General features: G+C 37.5%; 1 protein-coding gene across 3 annotated transcripts in view; it reads right to left on the bottom strand.

Annotated features, from left to right (window-relative positions):
- The window catches only part of LOC139940567 (nucleolysin TIAR-like), a 151,699-nt gene that overhangs the window by 122,110 nt on the left and 11,521 nt on the right, over nucleotides 1-18,068 (bottom strand). For all 3 annotated transcript variants that reach the window (XM_071936874.1, XM_071936873.1, XM_071936875.1), the window contains exon 4: nucleotides 16,470-16,568. In XM_071936874.1, coding sequence (XP_071792975.1) covers nucleotides 16,470-16,568 — 99 coding nt within the window. The remainder of the gene's footprint in view (nucleotides 1-16,469; nucleotides 16,569-18,068) is intronic.

Genomic DNA, 18,068 nt, shown 5'->3' with positions numbered 1-18,068 from the left:
CCGAGTTTACCAAGAAGAAAATGCCTTGGTGCCCTTGCCCTGTCAACAATGAAGCACACAGGTGATTCTATTGGCTCACATGGCGTACCCCTACAACTGTTTAACAAACAGGTGAAGTCAATTGATACCTGCAATTATCATCAGTTGAACCAAGTCAAACAGACTCAAACATGAAATTTGGGCGTTATTTACAAGCTACAGTACATCTTGAAAATATAATTCCTCAGCTTGCCTGCAGACGTCAAGACTGAAGTAGTTTGAACAAGGATTTGTAATGCTATATTGTGCACAGTCAGCTTGAATTTTACACTGGACCGTAGGCCCAAGGCCAGTTTTAGTGTTGGGGCAAGAAAACTCAGTAAACAGACAAGTTAAAATTTCCTTGTGTTTTTCAATTGAATAATACCTCAGTGTGTAATAATATTATGAACAAAAGCATTCAAATGTTGACTATGGGTCTGCTTAAATACCTTTCATCTCTACTGAGTAATGAAGTATACTTAATTCGGTAAACCTTCTCTTATACAGTCTTAGTGCTTGTTCCACTAAAAAACAGTTACGTGCATAATAAACTGTGTTTTCTAGTCTTGTAAAAACATGTCTCGGGCCGATTTCACTAAGGCTTTCCGGTCATCGCAAATGCTGAATGAAACCGATCGCTAAACCTCAAAATCCATCCCAACTTTGAGACGAATTTTGTCATCGCAAAACAATTATTAGAGATAACAATCTTGCATTAACTCGTTAGTGGCTGCAAAGTATCGGTTCATTGCAAATGTACAACAAAAATTGCGCCACTGTGTTTAGATTTCATTAGTGGCGTATGTCTTGGGCGAGCGTAGTCTGCGCGTGAATTAAAGAGTAAAATTGGCCTTGCAATTATATTCTTCGCGCTCTTTTACTGGGAATCCCATGATGCCCACGATGCTGTTGGCTGGTGACACCTTTGCCCAGTGACCGCTGTCGAGAGAGTTTACAATCGATGGAAGAGGTCTCAATCCATTGAGGTCAAATATTGTCAGCATTGGACCTAAAATTAATGTATTAATTCATCCACAAATCGCTCTTCAAAATTAATAGGGTATGTTCGACAGCTCAAAAATGTTGGTGACAACAGTTTTAGGGCTTTGAAATCAAACTAGGCCTTAATAATAATTACTTTTTTTGACAGGTTAATTTAAAAGGCTTGATTTTCCCCTGTTGACATTGAAAGTATTAGACGAAACTAATTACATTTATTTGTATTATGTGCTGGTACAAATGTAAGCTTAAACATGTACAATGTAGTACATTTTAAGAGTTATCATTTTAAAAAAAAGACTTTTTTTGGAAATGGTAACCACTGTTTCGCGCTATAATCATTTAAAACGACTTGACAACCTCATCGCAAACATGATAGCGAATATCGCAAACAAGGACTAAGTGAAATCGAGCCCCTGGTCCAGTAAACAATTTGAGTGACATGTACAAGTCCTGCATGGTTTTGCGGATCCCCCCCCCCTTAAGACCTGGTTAGTCCTAAAATTTAATACAAAAATACATAAATAATAAGTACAATTTATCTCTTTATTTCTGTGGCTACGTGCCAAGTTCTGTATGTCATAATAATCCACGATGTGTAAAACACAACAGTACACGTGCACGACAATCTTTTCCCTATCGCAGAACTGTGCCACCTTCATGAATTTTTTAAACGCTAATCTGTCGGCTACCACATGATGCTAGTTAACTCCACACATCTAAATATTCATGAGCAGACGACACCTGTATATTCTGCATATAAGCATATGTATGAAGGTGAAGATGGGGCTAAGAGGAATTGGATTACAGACACTGCAAACTATTTGTTATTTCGGGAAGGGGGTCGGGGTGATGTACATATAAGTCGAGATCACCACCCAGTTTTTTGGCTCTCATCTAGTTCTATAAACACATGTTTTTATTACTCTTATGAAATTAATTACATCATCAAAAGAAGCTACCATTTGAGCTTTAATGTTAATGTCAATTTTAATGTGAATTGTGAAAAGACACATTCGAACCTCACCGTACAAAATCCTTCGTCTTAAACTACCGCTTTAAATTAACTGAATAACAAAAGATTGAAATGAACCCTAACAAACAAAAGTTTAAATGCTGACCGACTTAAATTCTGTGTGTTTAATAATAATAGTCTCAAAGTGTTTCATTTTTTTAAAGGTTTTATGCTAATAATTATTTTGAGTAATTACCAATACTGTCCACTGCCTTTAAGTTTGAATGAATAAGAATACAGTATAATGTAGTCAGCAGTTCTACAGTGCACAAAATACCACAATCGTATATAACACCATTGGAGAAGACGAAAACAACCTTCTGACAGAACAGGTTGAATGCCTCTACTACCTTATAAGCAACTTAAAACATGGAAGGGAGTGGACAATTTTTAAAAACCTGAAATACCCTCAAGTTATACAACCTTTTTATTAAGGCCACACCATTAAGACAGGTTTCGCATGACGGGTCATCCAAACCAGCCATCTTCAGTAAAGCACTTTGATAACGCGAATCTAATGGCTGCAAAGATTGGCACTGAGCAACCCTTTAGCAGGCTGCTCTCCTTAGTGAGACACAAAGTAAAACGAATGTTGTGTCACTTCATATCAATCTTGGGCTGGGAAATCAACTATCCTACCCCTGTAGGAAGGAGATGGAGAGAGGGGAGAGGAACGAGGAGAGAAAGAAGAACAAAAACCTAAGGAGTTCTTCCCCGGCCTGGGAGTGACTGCCCGGTGACAGGGGCAAACTCGATATATTAATTTTGAGGGGCCAATTACGAGGCATCGGGGGAGATTCTGCGGATGCGATACTGGGGGGAAAGGGGAGCAGGAAGTAGAGGGGTTCACTGACACCATCACGCCAATACAGGTTCCTCTGGGGAATGTGAGACCTCGCTTGTTCAATGTTCACCTTTGCTGGGCAAAAGGTGACAACGTGCGCTGCCACTAATTAAACAACGATAGCAATTTCTCTTGTGGTGATGAGGCATACAGTGTGTCCGTGTTATGAGATTAGAAAGGGGGAATGGCTTTTGACGTAGTTAGTTATTTTTCCCGCGTTTGGTGTAGAGTGCTCTCTACTAGCATATGGCTCGTACATTTGTAGTACCACCAGCTTGTGCTGCTTTGGGGCATATCATGGGCAACCTGCTGAACTATAAATCCAGAATTGGACATTTTAGAGCCTACTAATTGAACGCTTTTTTAGAGCACATTTTACACTTGGAGGTAATAAGATTTTTTGAAATAATTCCCCCTGGAGAGGGTTGTGCCATAGGATGGAGACTAAAGAGGTGCGTGTCATGGGGTGGGGGTGGTGTTGGGCAAGGTGTTGTCGGGCGTTGCTATCCCCTGATCTCATCCACCCGGCGCAAAGCGTCTATGGTACATAGCCCCCATGTTACTCAACAAGTCACTGAAACCATGTTGTAACATACATGACGGGGGGAATGTAAATACCACTGGCCTGTATTGAAAGTTAATTGACTGAACCTTGCTATAGTCATTCAATCAATTATCAACAGGCAGGGTTCGCTAGTGGTTTTCATCCTCCCTCACTCATTATCATGTTGCCGTTAATAACAAACATGTCTGCTAGTGCTATGTACCTTTAGGCGAGGGCTCATTGTAGTGTACATGTCATCCCATGTACTTAGCCTTGACTTCTTAATTAGTGAGAGCAAGAAAGTCATTAATGCGGTGCATGTTAGAGAGAGAGACGAGCCTGGCCCATGCAGACGCGCAACTTATAACAAAGTCAAAGAGCGCTCAAGCATACAGAGATACTTACATCTAATTGATGACTAAAGGCATGCACAATGGGAAACAAAAGGAAGATATCTGGTGATTGGATAATTTGTAATAGCGCATTCATACGCTGCACTGTTTAGTGCAGGTGAACCAGTATTCAGGCATGATGCTAACGGGCAAGGGCATCAAGGCGTTTTCTCCTAGGTAAGGGGAACCTCTATGAGGAAATTGTAAATTTCTATTGGAAGATATCAAGGGGCCCCAAGGCAATGACGAGGGGGCAGTGGTTGCTCCCTGTGAAATCTAGCCTGCTGGTGCGCCTACATGTATGTATAATAGGGGCCCCAAGGCAATGACGAGGGGGCAGTGCTTGCTCCCTGTGAAATCTAGCCTGCTGGTGCGCCTACATGTATGTATAATAGGGCAAGGTTATTCTTTAAACCCCTTACATGCCCTATTCCTTCTATATCAAATTGCCAAAGTGATGGATTCCAAAGGATCTGGGCTGGTGGGGTAAGGCATTCCAATGTACTCTAAGCACAAACAGTTTGGTGTGGAATAACAAAGAGAGCTCCAGACTCCACAACATGAAATTTGAAATTAATTTATAATAAAATATTAAATTACCAGGTCAGGACAGGAACCTTGTGACAAGTGTCTCTTTTTAATCTTGACAGGTCCTTTTGTTTATCACATTGTTTGTTTGTTTGTTTGTTTGTTTGTTTGCTTTAGCACTTAATCCGACATGGGCCCACGGTGACATACAGTATACAATGTAGCAACAATGTATACATACAATCCAAGTGAAGCTGTACTCTGCGGCCAATATTAACATTTCAATAGAGGGGTTGGTTCCACAATAAAGCCAGTGAGTGGCCATCACTCAATCCCCATTACATGCTGTCATCGTAACTGACAAGCTTTAATCCACAACATCAAGGGGGGGCGGGGAATGTTCCAAACGGAGACCACACAATCAAAATTACAAATTACATGCGTTGTTCTCCCTCCAAAGATGATTTTGAAATTGAAACTGAGAGATGGTAAACCCAAGTTCAAGTCTACAGGTAGAGATATTCTCACACAATGTTTTATTGTGATGTCTGTGAAGGGAGCAGTACACTCTCGACGGGATTCACAATTCAACGTTTAAAAGGAACATTACAGAATTAGTTTTTGCCAACAAAACAGTTGCTGGCAGTGTAAGCGCTTTATTTACATGTACATTTAGTCCATCGTATACATAAACTGACAAACCTGTAGAAGTTTGAGATCGATCGGCCATCTGGGTCACGAGAGAATAGTGAAAAACCGATTACAAATTTTGCATTGCATCGATGCCAAAACAAAAATGAATATAACGCTCACTGAGCGATAAACTCCAAACGCGAAATTAGATTATTTATTTCTAATCAAATATAAAGTTTCAGACAAAAATATTTCAAGGGATGTTTTCTTCTATCATCATCATTAGACCAGGTAAGTTCTACGAAAATCTGTTATGTTAACGATTTTTGTTTCAAACCAATTCTTTAACGTTTCTTTAAAAGACAATGAGGAAAACCAAAATGTAGAAACAATATGTTTCTTTTATATTCACAATTTGAATGTTTAACTGTGAACAAATATTTCAACTTGGTATTTTGAAGAAGAAAAAACAGGAAAGCAAAAAACACGCATTCTGTTCACTTTTTGGGTTGCATTTTTTTTCTGACTTTTCCTCTTTGTCTTCTCTCGTTTCATCCCTTCATATCCTGATTATTGCAATCAACTTCATATTTTGATACTTTATATAGTGATAGTTGCAATCAACTATTCTCATCATTTCTATCTTCTGTTTCCAGTGTTTGTTAATGATTATAAATTGTAAACGGTTGTAAATTATGTCCATAAAATATGTCCTTCATGCGATAGGGTTCCAATATCTATTCTGCCTCCGATTACATCAATATTATGTCTTAAAAACAGAAAAATTAAAGTATAAAATGAGTGATGGTGTAACACACAACTTAAACAATATTTATGAACCATCTGCTAACTACACTACATACAAATGTTGACCTATTTTAATTTTGTTTCCTTTTTTTCTTTCAAATTTCATGGACAGCTTCATGAACATTAACAACAATACCTAAATTACTACTGTTGCTGGTAGTATTATATCTAACAAATGATTTGCAAATAAGGGATTTTTTATTATAATTTGGTTTTTACATCATAAACACTTGTTTCCATTGTGAAAAATAATGAAGAACAATATATTTTTGAGCCCTTGCCAACGGTCGGGAAAAACAACATCTGAAGTGCTTTCACCTTGGATCTTAATCCTAGCCTGGGAATAGTTGTAGCCAATTCAAAAACAAAATTGGTCATATGGCAATAATTTTTCCCGCCTCAATAATGCCACAATGTTCTTTTGATGTTCATGGAGAAAAAAGAAAAGAAGAAAACAAAACTACAATAACGAGACATTTTGATTGTGATGAATTGCTCATACATAACATGTTGATATTCATTATTGTTCAAATCTTCAAGGCTGAGCTTGATGATTTTTTTTTTTATTTAAATGTTTTAGTGGTACATATTAACAGTCCCATCCCAATTAAAGGCAGTGGACACTATTGGCAATTACTCAAAATAATTATTAGCACAAAACCTTCCTTGGTGACGAGTAATGGGGAGAGGTTGATGGTATAAAACATTGTGAGAAACGGCTCTCTCTGAAGTGCCGAGAAAGTTTTTGAGAAATAAGTAATTTTCCACGAATTTGAAAAATCAACCATCTAAACGCACACAACTTTGTGTGACAAGAGTGTTTTTTCTTTGATTATTATCACACAAGTTCGACGACCAATTGAGCTCAAATTTTCACAGGTTTGTTATTTTATGCATATGTTGAGATACACTAACTGTGAAGGCTAGTCTTTGACAATTACAAACAGTGTCCACTGCCTTTAAATAACAAACAAGAATCAATTTGCTGAATGTTTTGTTATTATTCCAGGTGCTTCTTGTTTTCTACAAATTCAGTCCCCAGTTAAAGGCACTGGACACTATTGGTAATAACTCAATATACATGTAGTAAACATAAAACTTACTTGGTAACGAGCAATGGAGAGCTGTTGATAGTATAACACATTTTGAGAAGTGGCTCCCTCTGAAGTAACGTAGTTTTAGAGAAAGAAGTAATTTTCCTATAAAACGTTTAAATTTGATTTTGAAACCTCAGAATTTGATTTTGAGGTCTCGAAATCAAGCATCTGAAAGCACACACCTTCGTGTGACACAGAGGTTTTTTTTTCTTTCATTATTGTCTCGCAACTTCGACGACCAATTGAGTTGAAATTTTCACAGGTTTGTTATTTGGGGAAATGTTGAGATACACCAAGTGAGAAGACTGGTTTTTGACAATTACCAAAGGTGTCCAGTGTCTTTAAAGGAACACGTTGCCTTGGATCAGACGAATTGGTCTATAAAAAGCGTTTGTAACTGTTTGTTTTAAAATGCATTAATATGGGTAGAAAGACGTTGTAAAAGTAGAACACAATAATCAACACAAACATGCCTCGAAATTGCGTGGTTTTCCTTTTACTTTGCGAACTAACAAGGTCGGCATTTATTTTATGGGAGTCAAAAATGTGACTCCCATAAATGGCCGACCCTATGGGAGTCAAAAATTTAACTCCAAGAAATGGCCGACCGTGTTAGTCAACAAGGTATGGAAAACCGTGCAATTTTCAGGCATGTTTGTGTGGATTATTTTATTCTACTTTTACAACATCTTTCTACCCGCATGCATTTTATAGCAAACGGTTACAAACACTGCTCAAAGACCAACTCGACCGATCCAAGGCAACATGTTCCTTCAAAGGGAGAGTAAAGCTTCAGGTAATTATTCAAATATTTTATGACCATAAAAACTTACTTGGTATAGAGGCATTGCAGCTGTTGATAGATATAAGTGTAACTTATTTTGAGAAACAATTCCCTTTCATAGGAACGTAGAGAAATAGATTTAAACAATGGCAACAATCTGAGTAGCATATCATGCATGAAATGTTTCTCATTTTGTGCATTCAATAAATATGGATTCTTCCATCTGCAGGGATATAACTGCTCCAGATTTTTTTGTTTACGATTATATATCTCAAAAATGCTACCACCTTTTAAAATGAAATTTTTGAAAGTTAGTTTTATCATAAAGAAAGTTCTCTTATCTATGGTTTTATTGTTTATTCTCTGGAGATAGTATTCAAACGATCAATAAGTAAAAAATACATGTTAACTACACCTTTATAATAACAATGAAAGACGACTAGTTTTTGATTTCGATTCTAGATGCAGATTGGATATACTGCCACAGGCTGCTGGATTGTATCAGTTTTGCTGGATACAACAGCTGTACATGACTTGTCTACAAAGCAACACAGTTCTTGTTTATATAGTTGCCCATTATCTGACAGAAATGGAACATTTTAAGGGGCAACAAGGCAATGAACAGCGGCATGAAGCCCATTGCCCCAGTTGCCTTCTTGAAGTATCACAGGCCTGTATGCTTCTTTTTGAAAGGCAGTTCTCCTTGGTAAAGGGCACCCTATGAGGAAATCGTAAATTTCTACTGGAGCATTTTAAGGACACCAAGGCTGTGACCAAAAGGCATCGAGGCAACCGCCTCTGTTGACTCTGTATCAGGCCTAGTATCATGCCTAAGAAAACTACTGCACACAGAGCTGAAAACATTTGCATCTTGCTAACAGAGAGAGATCTTGTATAACAATCAGGGAGACAATTAGATTTTACATTCAACATAATAGGGAAACATTTTCCATAATCACAGAGCTTTCAAGTTTGTTCATCGAAACATGGAAAAACTGATTTATTTTCGGATAACTTTCTGCAGTAATCAGAAAGAGTTTGCAGCTCTGTGTATACCTACATAAAATAAAAACAAAGGTTTGTGATATATAGTAACATAATATCTAAACTAATCCAATGCAACATCGATAGCAAATGAGTTTGCTTAGTCTGGAACAGTTCACAGCATACTAAAGAAAAGACAGAATACGACATCAATACACTACATGTGCAACCCTTGGCTGCACACTAAGCTAAGTGGTGTATCAATAAATAATTTGATCAACTAAATTTATTTATTCTATCTATAGAGAGGATTAAGTTCAGTTGAAGCAGTAAAAATATTCCTTTTTATTGTTTTGTTCTAAAGAGAAAATACCACAGACTGAATCTTCTGGCAAACATTGCTCTTTGAGCAAACAGATAAGACCTGGCCTCAACCCTGTATTTGTCTGTGTAATTAGCGTTAATAAAAGCTGAAGATAAAGCCAAGCAGGGAGATATTGTGTATCCAGCTGTTACTCTTTGCAACATGTGGTAAAATTATAGCTTGGATAAATAGTACCACTAGAGGGCAGTATTGCAAATACAAGGACCTTTCCATGATTGAACATTTGAACAAAATATGCCTACCAAGTAAAATGTACCTAGCCTATCCTGAGGGTTAAACGTCTGCGACTTGATCTATGGCTCAATCATCACTTGAACAATTAAAGCAGGATACATTAGCAACAGCCATCATAGGCATAGCCCCATCCAGCCACTAATTTTCCAAGTTTTATAGATTAATTTTAGAGAGGAGATTAAATAATCAATGATGTTTACAGTGTTAAATTCTAATTCAGGCAAGCTATCTGGAGCATGACATATATAAAAGTATCTAGCCAAAACTTTCACTTCAGCTGTCGCCTAAAAAAACTTTGGATGCATTAACCATTCTTTATGAAAATACTGTAAGTTTAGGGGTTTTTTTCTCTACAAGCAGACACTTTTTGCCTGCATGCGACGACTCTAAATTGTTTGGAATGTTGACCCAAACACAAAAAGGCGTGCATGGAACCGTAAAAAGGGACATTGCTGACAAACAATTTGAATCTTTTACAAGTTAGAAGGTACAATGTATCCGATAATGACATTTTCACCTTGTGGAAACCCCCGGAGTTTCAGTTTTTAAGGATCTGTTGGGCACAGTATCGACAGCATGAGATGAGTACATGTACATCAAAGTGCATTATTTCTCAGCATCTGAAGAAATTAACAGCCATTTTGTCACCAAGCACTGAAACCCCCCAAAAAGAGTCTGAAATCAGATAAAACTCTGAACTTTCTCATTCCCGATAAAAACGTTACATTCAGCATGTCCAGAGAATGAGTCTCATGATAAGAAATGTCATGAATGAAGGTCAAAGGGCACATGTAATCACACAATGTCTCGATTACATCCAGGGTAACAACACACAGAGTTCAGTCAGGGTGTAGACTGGTCCCCTGTTTTTATCCGCAAGGACAAAGACAGGTGTTGTTTTTATAGAACTTGTGATTCCATTGGATACAATGATTTCATTGCATAAAGGTCAATGGGATGTACATATGTGTAAGCTTTCCAAATCTGTGTTTTGATTGGTCCGAGCTGATGTTTAACAGCTGTTTTTCGGTCATCTGCACATAATGCAGCAGTGTGCTTTGTTTTGTAAACATGTATAATGTACAAAGGATTTGACTGCGAATCTCCATAAGGTGATTATGGATGGGATTGGCATAGGCTCAAGGCAGATTTCTGGCAAAATTACAAGCCTCGAAGTGTGACGTCAGATGCATCAAAACCAAAGATATTTCACTGGCTAAATGTCACCACAAGAGGGCTCCGCAAGGTGTTTTAATAACTTTATATGGTGGTGAACCACACCAAGCAAGCTTGAACTGACCAAAGCACAGATTGAAACACATTTCTTCGCCTTGGTGAAAGTGGTTGTAAATTAATAACAAGAAAAACCTTAGCTTTTCTTTTTGAACAGTTAGTAACCAAATGTTTCCCCAAGACTTGGTGTACAGAATGGCAGGCATGTATGCCTTGTGTTTGAAAGGGCAAGGGCACCGAGGCATTTTCCGTCTTGGTAAAGCGTACCCTAGAGAGGAAATTGTACATTTCTACAGAGGCATTTCCAGGGCACCAAAGCAAATACCATGGGGCATGAATGCAATCGCCTTCGTTGCCTCCCTAAAGTTTAGGGCCTGTGCAATAATTTTTCAACAGCATGTCTACATTTTTTTCAGAGGAAGGGTTTCTACTTCAAAGTTATTTTCAACCACCAATGACCACCCACAAAATATGTTGGGTTCCCAATAAACATGGATGGATAGCTCCGACAGTTCACCCAATCTGATGCATGATTGTTTCTATATAGAGTTGAAAGACAATGCCATCCAGACAACTTGATAGCAGCTGACACACTGACACAACTTCCTGTTCCAAAGCAACAACAAATAAATGTGTCCAGTCAAAGAGTGGAATCTTAACTTACAAAGCTCCGTAATGTATAAACCACAATGCACGCATCGCTCACAGGACAACCATTTCACCAGGGTTTTTCCATAATTTCCCAACCACATTGTTACTTCCACCCCTCAACGAGGACACGGAAACAAACACCATCCTTTTAAATCATCGCGACAAAACTAAAAAACACTTTTCCACTGGAGAGAAATTAATCTGTTCATCTTTGTTCATTCAATCTCCGGGCGGTGGAGACATTTGGTCTAGTTAAATACAAGTACGCTAAAGACGTCCTCTTTTGTTGGATCAATCAAGATGTAGGTCAGTATTTATGGGGCAGAATAACTTGAGTCTTCACACTTGACAGTCAGGAAAATAGACGTCTCTCAGCCTCCAGCTAAGAGATTTGGAGACTTTGATAATTAATGGCAAATAATAAATACAATTGAGTTTTCAGCCTGAAAGCAACACATGGACATCGGTCCTTTCACTTAAAGGATTTGGGTACTTTTTCAAAATGTCCACAGATCTACATTAAACTTACAGGGTTTGAAGATAATGATAGTGGAAAGCTTCCCTTCAAATATTACTAACTGAGGTTGTGTAGTTTTTGAGAAATGAGTAATGGCTTTAAGGGGAAGCCCTAGACATACTTCAGCAACGAAACCTTGAAGCACTACAATTCAAATAATGTCCTTTTCATTACTATGCATTGTTTCATTCATTAGTAGTTATTTATTTGTTAAATAAACCACAAGGGAAACTGACTGGGTAATTATAAAGCAGCTCAATTGGAAAAGCACCGGCACGTAAATCCGGAGGTCGCAGGTTCAAACCATATCACTGTCAATTTGTCTTAGTTCACCCACAAATATATATTGGTGATTTATTTAATATATTTCAAGTAATTTTCACATTAAATCATTGCCTACTAATACATTCACAATTAGTACGTATGTACTGTACATGTTTTGTCCAAAATATGATTAACTTTTGCATGGTGAACACCATAAATTAGGGATCATATGATATGTCCAGAATTTTGACAAAGCAAAATGTTTTAGACTATGGAGTACAGCTTATATAAATGTTATCATTCTGGTTTAAAAAATAAATAAAAAACACTCAAAACATGTAGCCCAAGAGCAGAATTACATCTTAACTTTACAAAGGGCTTTAAACGAGCAAAGATTAATTTAAAAGGGAAAAAAAGATGTAGTAGCAACTGGTGATTTTTCAGTAGAACCCCGACTCTTCTTGTGTATGTAGCATTTTGCAAAATTGCTAAACAAAGGGAAAACATTTCAACTCAGTTGAATGAGTTAAAGCAAAGTTCATGAGTGAGATGACCAGTCAAGTACTACATCAAATGGTTAAAGGCAGTGGACACTATTGGTAATTACTCCAAATAATCATTAGCATAAAACCTTATTTGGTAACGAGTAATCTAGAGCTGTTGATAGGATAAAACATTGTGAGAAACGGCTCCCTCTGAAGTAATGTAGTTTTCGAGAAAGAAAGAAAACTTATAAATTTTCCCCGAATTTGATTTCGAGATCTCAGATTTAGGATTGAAGTCTCAAAATCAAGCATCTGAAGGCACACAACTTCATGTGACAAGGGTGTTTTTTTCTTTCATTATTATCTCCCAACTTCGACGACCGACTGAGCTCAAATTTTCACAGGTTTGTTATTTTGTGCATATGTTGAGATACACCAACTGTAAAGGCTAGTCTTTGAAAATTACCAATAGTGTCCAGTTTCTTTAAAGATTTCTTCAAGGTATAAGGCTTAGCAAAGATCCATTCTTCATACACATTGCAGGCCGGGAATGTTATCTTTGAGAGGGCAAAGCTATTTGCCCTCCATTGGAAAATCTTAAAAGTCTATGGGAAACAGAAGATGTAACCTCTGTGGCCCCTGTGTAAACTCCAGGGGCCGATTTCACAAAGCAATAAAATTCATCGCAAGACAAATTGTCAGTATTTACCATAGTGATTTATATTGTGTCATCACACTTTACTAAGCAACTACGATTGATTTGCAGTTACGATCAATCGTGGCTCTTTGTGAAATCACCCTCATGCTTGCATTTTAAAGGTTGATGTTTCAACCAGAGTTAACTCTCACTGAACTTGAATTTGACACTGGTTTGAACCAGCCCCTTGGATCAATTACATCCCCCATTAAAAACATAAGTGAACATACAGACCAGAACCTATAATGTGATACAGAATGGGCTTCAGAAATGCTCCAAAGGCCAGGAGGTAGAGCAACTGTGGCATGGCATAACAATATCCGGGTACAACAAAAAACAATGTGCATGGACCAATGACTCCAAGTTCACTGTCAACATTTTACATGTTCATACTTCAATAAATTTCTTTGCGGCATGCCACACTCCACAGGAAGGCACTATTTCCACTGGTCGAAGCCTTTGTGTTGATTTCAGTTGATGCGATGTATAATTGCCCTCCTGCAGTTTACTTGCCCGAAGAAATTATAGGAAAGAACAAGTTGAGATGTACTCAACAAGAGAACTCTACAAAGCAGATGTAATAAGTATTTCTCGACGAGCTGTAGTGACCTTCACCACGTTCCAGACCATCTCACTCTATCTTTCGCATCAACAATTTAACAAGAACAAAAAACATTCCGCTTGCTGCAAGCGGACAAAGAAATTCCACAAACCAGAGCTCTAGTCAGAAATGAAAAAAATCTCATTCACACTGTGTTATCACACAGGATCTGAGATGCCATGGAACATTACACTCTGTTCATGATTGATGTAAAACAAATCAGGTGAAAATGATGTCGACATTATACCCACGGCAAACGCAATTGGAAAATACTGAACTATTGATTAAATTGCACACATGGATATGGAAAGTAAGGAGCTCTTGAAGTGACATCTAACTTGTTGAGATCCTGATCCTGCAGGATCATGACCATAAATTAGAGAAAGATGATGAAATCCAGAAATAAATTATCTGTGGAAGATGACGAGATGACATCGTGATAGTAGGATGTTGTCTTTCAAAGATAATTCATCCTGAATTCTTGTCATTGTTCTGGATGTTATCATCCTGAGCTAATTTATCTGAGCAAATCGACATCTTCTGTTTATGACATCTTTCAACATCCTCAGCTAAAAAATATGTCCAGAAGATGACATCTTACTTCACGATTTTGTCATCCTTAAAATCATTTTAAGGATGTCATCATCTTACATTTATTTATCATCTTGCAGTAAATCGACATCACCTCAACAGGATCTCAACATGAGTGGTCAGGTTGGTGTACATGTAGAGGTATCTTTCCTCATCTTACTACAAGATTTTGTCATCCTTAGATAAATCATCTCACGATGACACCATCTTACATTTATGACGTAATCATCTTGCAGTATATCAACTTATCATCTCAACAGGATCTCAACATGACTGGTCAGGTTGGTGTAGAGACATTTCTGTTTATGACATCATTCAACATCCTCAGCTAAAATATATCGGGAAGATGTCATCTTACGATTTTGTCATCCTGAGATAAATCATCTCAGGATGTCATCATCTTACATTCATGATGTAATCATCTTGCAGTATATCAACAGGATCTCAACAGGATCTCAACATGAGTGGTCAGGTTGGTGTAGAGGTATCTTTCCTCACCTTCCACCTCTAGGACCCTAGTTTAGAATCACGCTGAGGGCACTATGTGGATTGGTTGTCAGTCCCTACTCGACTTCCATTTTTTTTTCCCTGATTATAGTTGTCTGGGGTTTTCCTCCCACATCTCAAACTGAAACTTATACTTCCTTGTTTTCTCTACATTGGGTTCTTAGCTAGTACAGTAATAAAATTCACTTCATGAGAGAAAATTAATAATGAAATTTTTATCGTGGACTACAAATTAAAGTAGAAGAACAGAAAATTACAAATTTAAACAAACTTCGTCACTCGATAATGGTATGGTTACAAAACGGACCAGTGAAATGCAAAGCTACCTGGTCCTGCTTGCTAGTCACTGAAGAAGTTACAGATTAAACCCTGAGATAGAGCCGCTAACACTGTCAAAAATTTACATGCTTGTGCCAATAGTATACAGATTGCTATTGGTTATGATGAGTGCAAAACCAAGCAATACATTATATATCCTTTCCTTATTTACACAACTATCATCAGCTTGTAGCAAACACTTTTGTCGAAACAACTGTATCCCTGATCATTTCCCAATTTCATAATAATAATAATAATAATAACGAAAACTTATATAGCGCCAAAGTCCGCCTTATAGACGCTCAAGGCGCTTCACATAGATGCAATTTAAGAAAAATAGAGCTGCTTGAGCACAAAAATGAGCTAAGCAAAACAAAATTGTGCTTTCAACAAAAAGGTTACCAGCCAAAATACAAAGTCACATGTCAGTTTTTGGCTGGTATCCTGTTTATTATTAGTTTATTATAAGCAGGGATTTTTTAAGCAATATTTTATGCTTAAGTAGCTCTAAGAAATTGGACCAATGTCAGCTGTAGCACTAGAGACTTTGCCTTGATGAAACTACAAGGTACAGTAGTATAAGGTCACTGGAAACCAAATCACTAGGTTGGGCTGTTAGGATGAAAGTGTGCGCTATGGCCAGGGACTCCATGCGTGATGTCACAATGTTGCAAACTGTAACAACAGGCACCCGGATAAGAATATAATCGATCCTATAAGCTAAAATAGAAGTCCCAGCCAATTTTCTATACCTTCCACCTGAGAAGTGGTTAAAAAGCAGGACAGTTGTTTTCAGAACTGAGAAGTCTCCCGAACACCCGATAAATCGGTAGTAGAATAAAGAAAGACAATTCTCTGAGAACAAACTTTACCTGGCAAGTAGATATACACATGGTGTTACCGCAAACCAAATATATATTGATACCTCACCACGCAATGGCTCAAATCCTATATAAGACTATAATCATTCAACGCATATAAATTCACATCCAAATATATTTTTTAAAAGACCATATACAGGCTAGAATTTACATGCACAACAAACACATTGACTTCTTGAATAAAAACAATCTTGTCAAAAAAAGTATTTACAAAGTTATTAAAGGGGCGCGTTTAATTGACGAATTAAGAATCCGGACACAGGCTTTTCTGACAGTTGCGTGCGCTTTCTGTACGCGTTCAGGGCTTCAGACGAGAGAACTGAGCCTGAAGCCGAATCTGAAGCCGAATCTTAAGCCGAAGCCGTGGTTTTAAGGGCCATAGAATGCCTGGCTTATAAGCATTGAACAACACATACAAGTATCTGCTGATTGGCATACACTCTCAGACGAATCTTACCTTATCAAACAGCTTCCTACCATTCATTAATGCTTTGGCAGTATTAGCTTTCTTGTGGTCTTCAAACTCGACAAAGCAGTAAGGGTCATTTGATCCATGCTGAGAACAAGAACATTAATAAAACCGTTTAAATTTCAATTGCCCTGTGTCATGACAGCAAGTTAAAGGTTTAAAACTTAAGTATGTAATAATTTTTAAAACTACAAAACTACAAAATAACTACATAACTTCTATGGCCATCTCCCTTAAAGGAACACGTTGCCTTGGATCGGTCGAGTTGGTCTTTGAAAAGTGTTTGTAACCGTTTGTTATAAAATGCATATGGGTAGAAAGATGTTGTAAAAGTAGAATACAATGATCCACACAAACATGCCTCGAAATTGCACGGTTTTCCTTTTACCTCGTCGACAAACACGGTCAGCCATTTATGGGAGTCAAATTTTTGACTCCCATAAATGGCCGAACGTGTTAGTTCGCAAAATAAAAGGAAAACCGTGCAATTTCGAGGCATGTTTGTGTGGATCATTGTATTCTACTTTTAAACATCTTTCTAACCATATGTATTTCATAACAAACGGTTACAAATGCTTTTTTATAGACCAACTCGTCCGATCTAAGGCAACGTGTTCCTTTAAAGACAGTGGACACTATTGGTAATTGTCAAAGACCAGTCTTCTCACTTGGTGTATCTCAACATATGCATAAAATAACAAACCTGTGAAAATTTGAGCTCAATCGATCGTCGAAGTTGCGAGATAATAATGAAAGAAAAACACCCTTGTCACACGAAGTTGTGTGCTTTCTGATGCTTGATTTCGAGACCTCAAATTCTAAACTTGAGGTCTCGAAATCAAATTCGTGGAAAATTACTTCTTTCTCAAAAACTACGTCACTTCAGAGGGAGCTGTTTCTCACAATGTTTCAAACCATCAACCTCTCCCCATTACTCGTAATCAAGAAAGGTTTTATAATGATAATTATTTTGAGTAATTACCGATAGTGCCCACTGCCTTTAAGAGAAATATCAAGGTCTTTTTTTTTTTAAGAAAAAGTCAAATCCCATTTAAAGTTATTCCCTATTATATTTCCCAAGCAGTAATGTAAACTGAGCATGATCCTTGGCTTCATGTGTGTATAATCAGCTTTTTATTTTGTTTACTACAAATTTGCTTAGTTTTTGTGTTGTTTACATGTGTTTTTGTTATTCCCTACATGAAATCTTTTGGAGTTTGATGTTTGTGTCGTATATAGGGGTTCGCCCGGTGTTCCTGGTTGTGGCTGCTTAATGTGCCTTAGCACCTTGTAAACCCTTATAAGGTGCTAAATAATTGGGTCTCAGAATTCATCACTGCAATTACCTATCTTTCTGAAAGTTTGTATATACTCAGCGCCTTGAGTACCTTGTTTGGTAGATACGTGCGCTATATAAGACTTCGATATTATTATTATATTATATTATATCTTGCCATTCCTTTAACACTCTAAATTGGAGGGATTAAAAGATTAGTCTGGGAGATTGCAGTTGAAGACCGGTCTGTTTTGATTTAGGGGTAAACATTTTTTTTTTTTCAGTGCCTCGGATTTATTTTTGGTGCATGA

Source organism: Asterias amurensis, chromosome 8, assembly GCF_032118995.1.
Source record: "Asterias amurensis chromosome 8, ASM3211899v1".
Lineage (NCBI taxonomy): Eukaryota > Metazoa > Echinodermata > Asteroidea > Forcipulatida > Asteriidae > Asterias > Asterias amurensis.
Note: the sequence above shows the minus strand (reverse complement) of the source record. Positions and strands in the feature narration are given on the sequence as shown.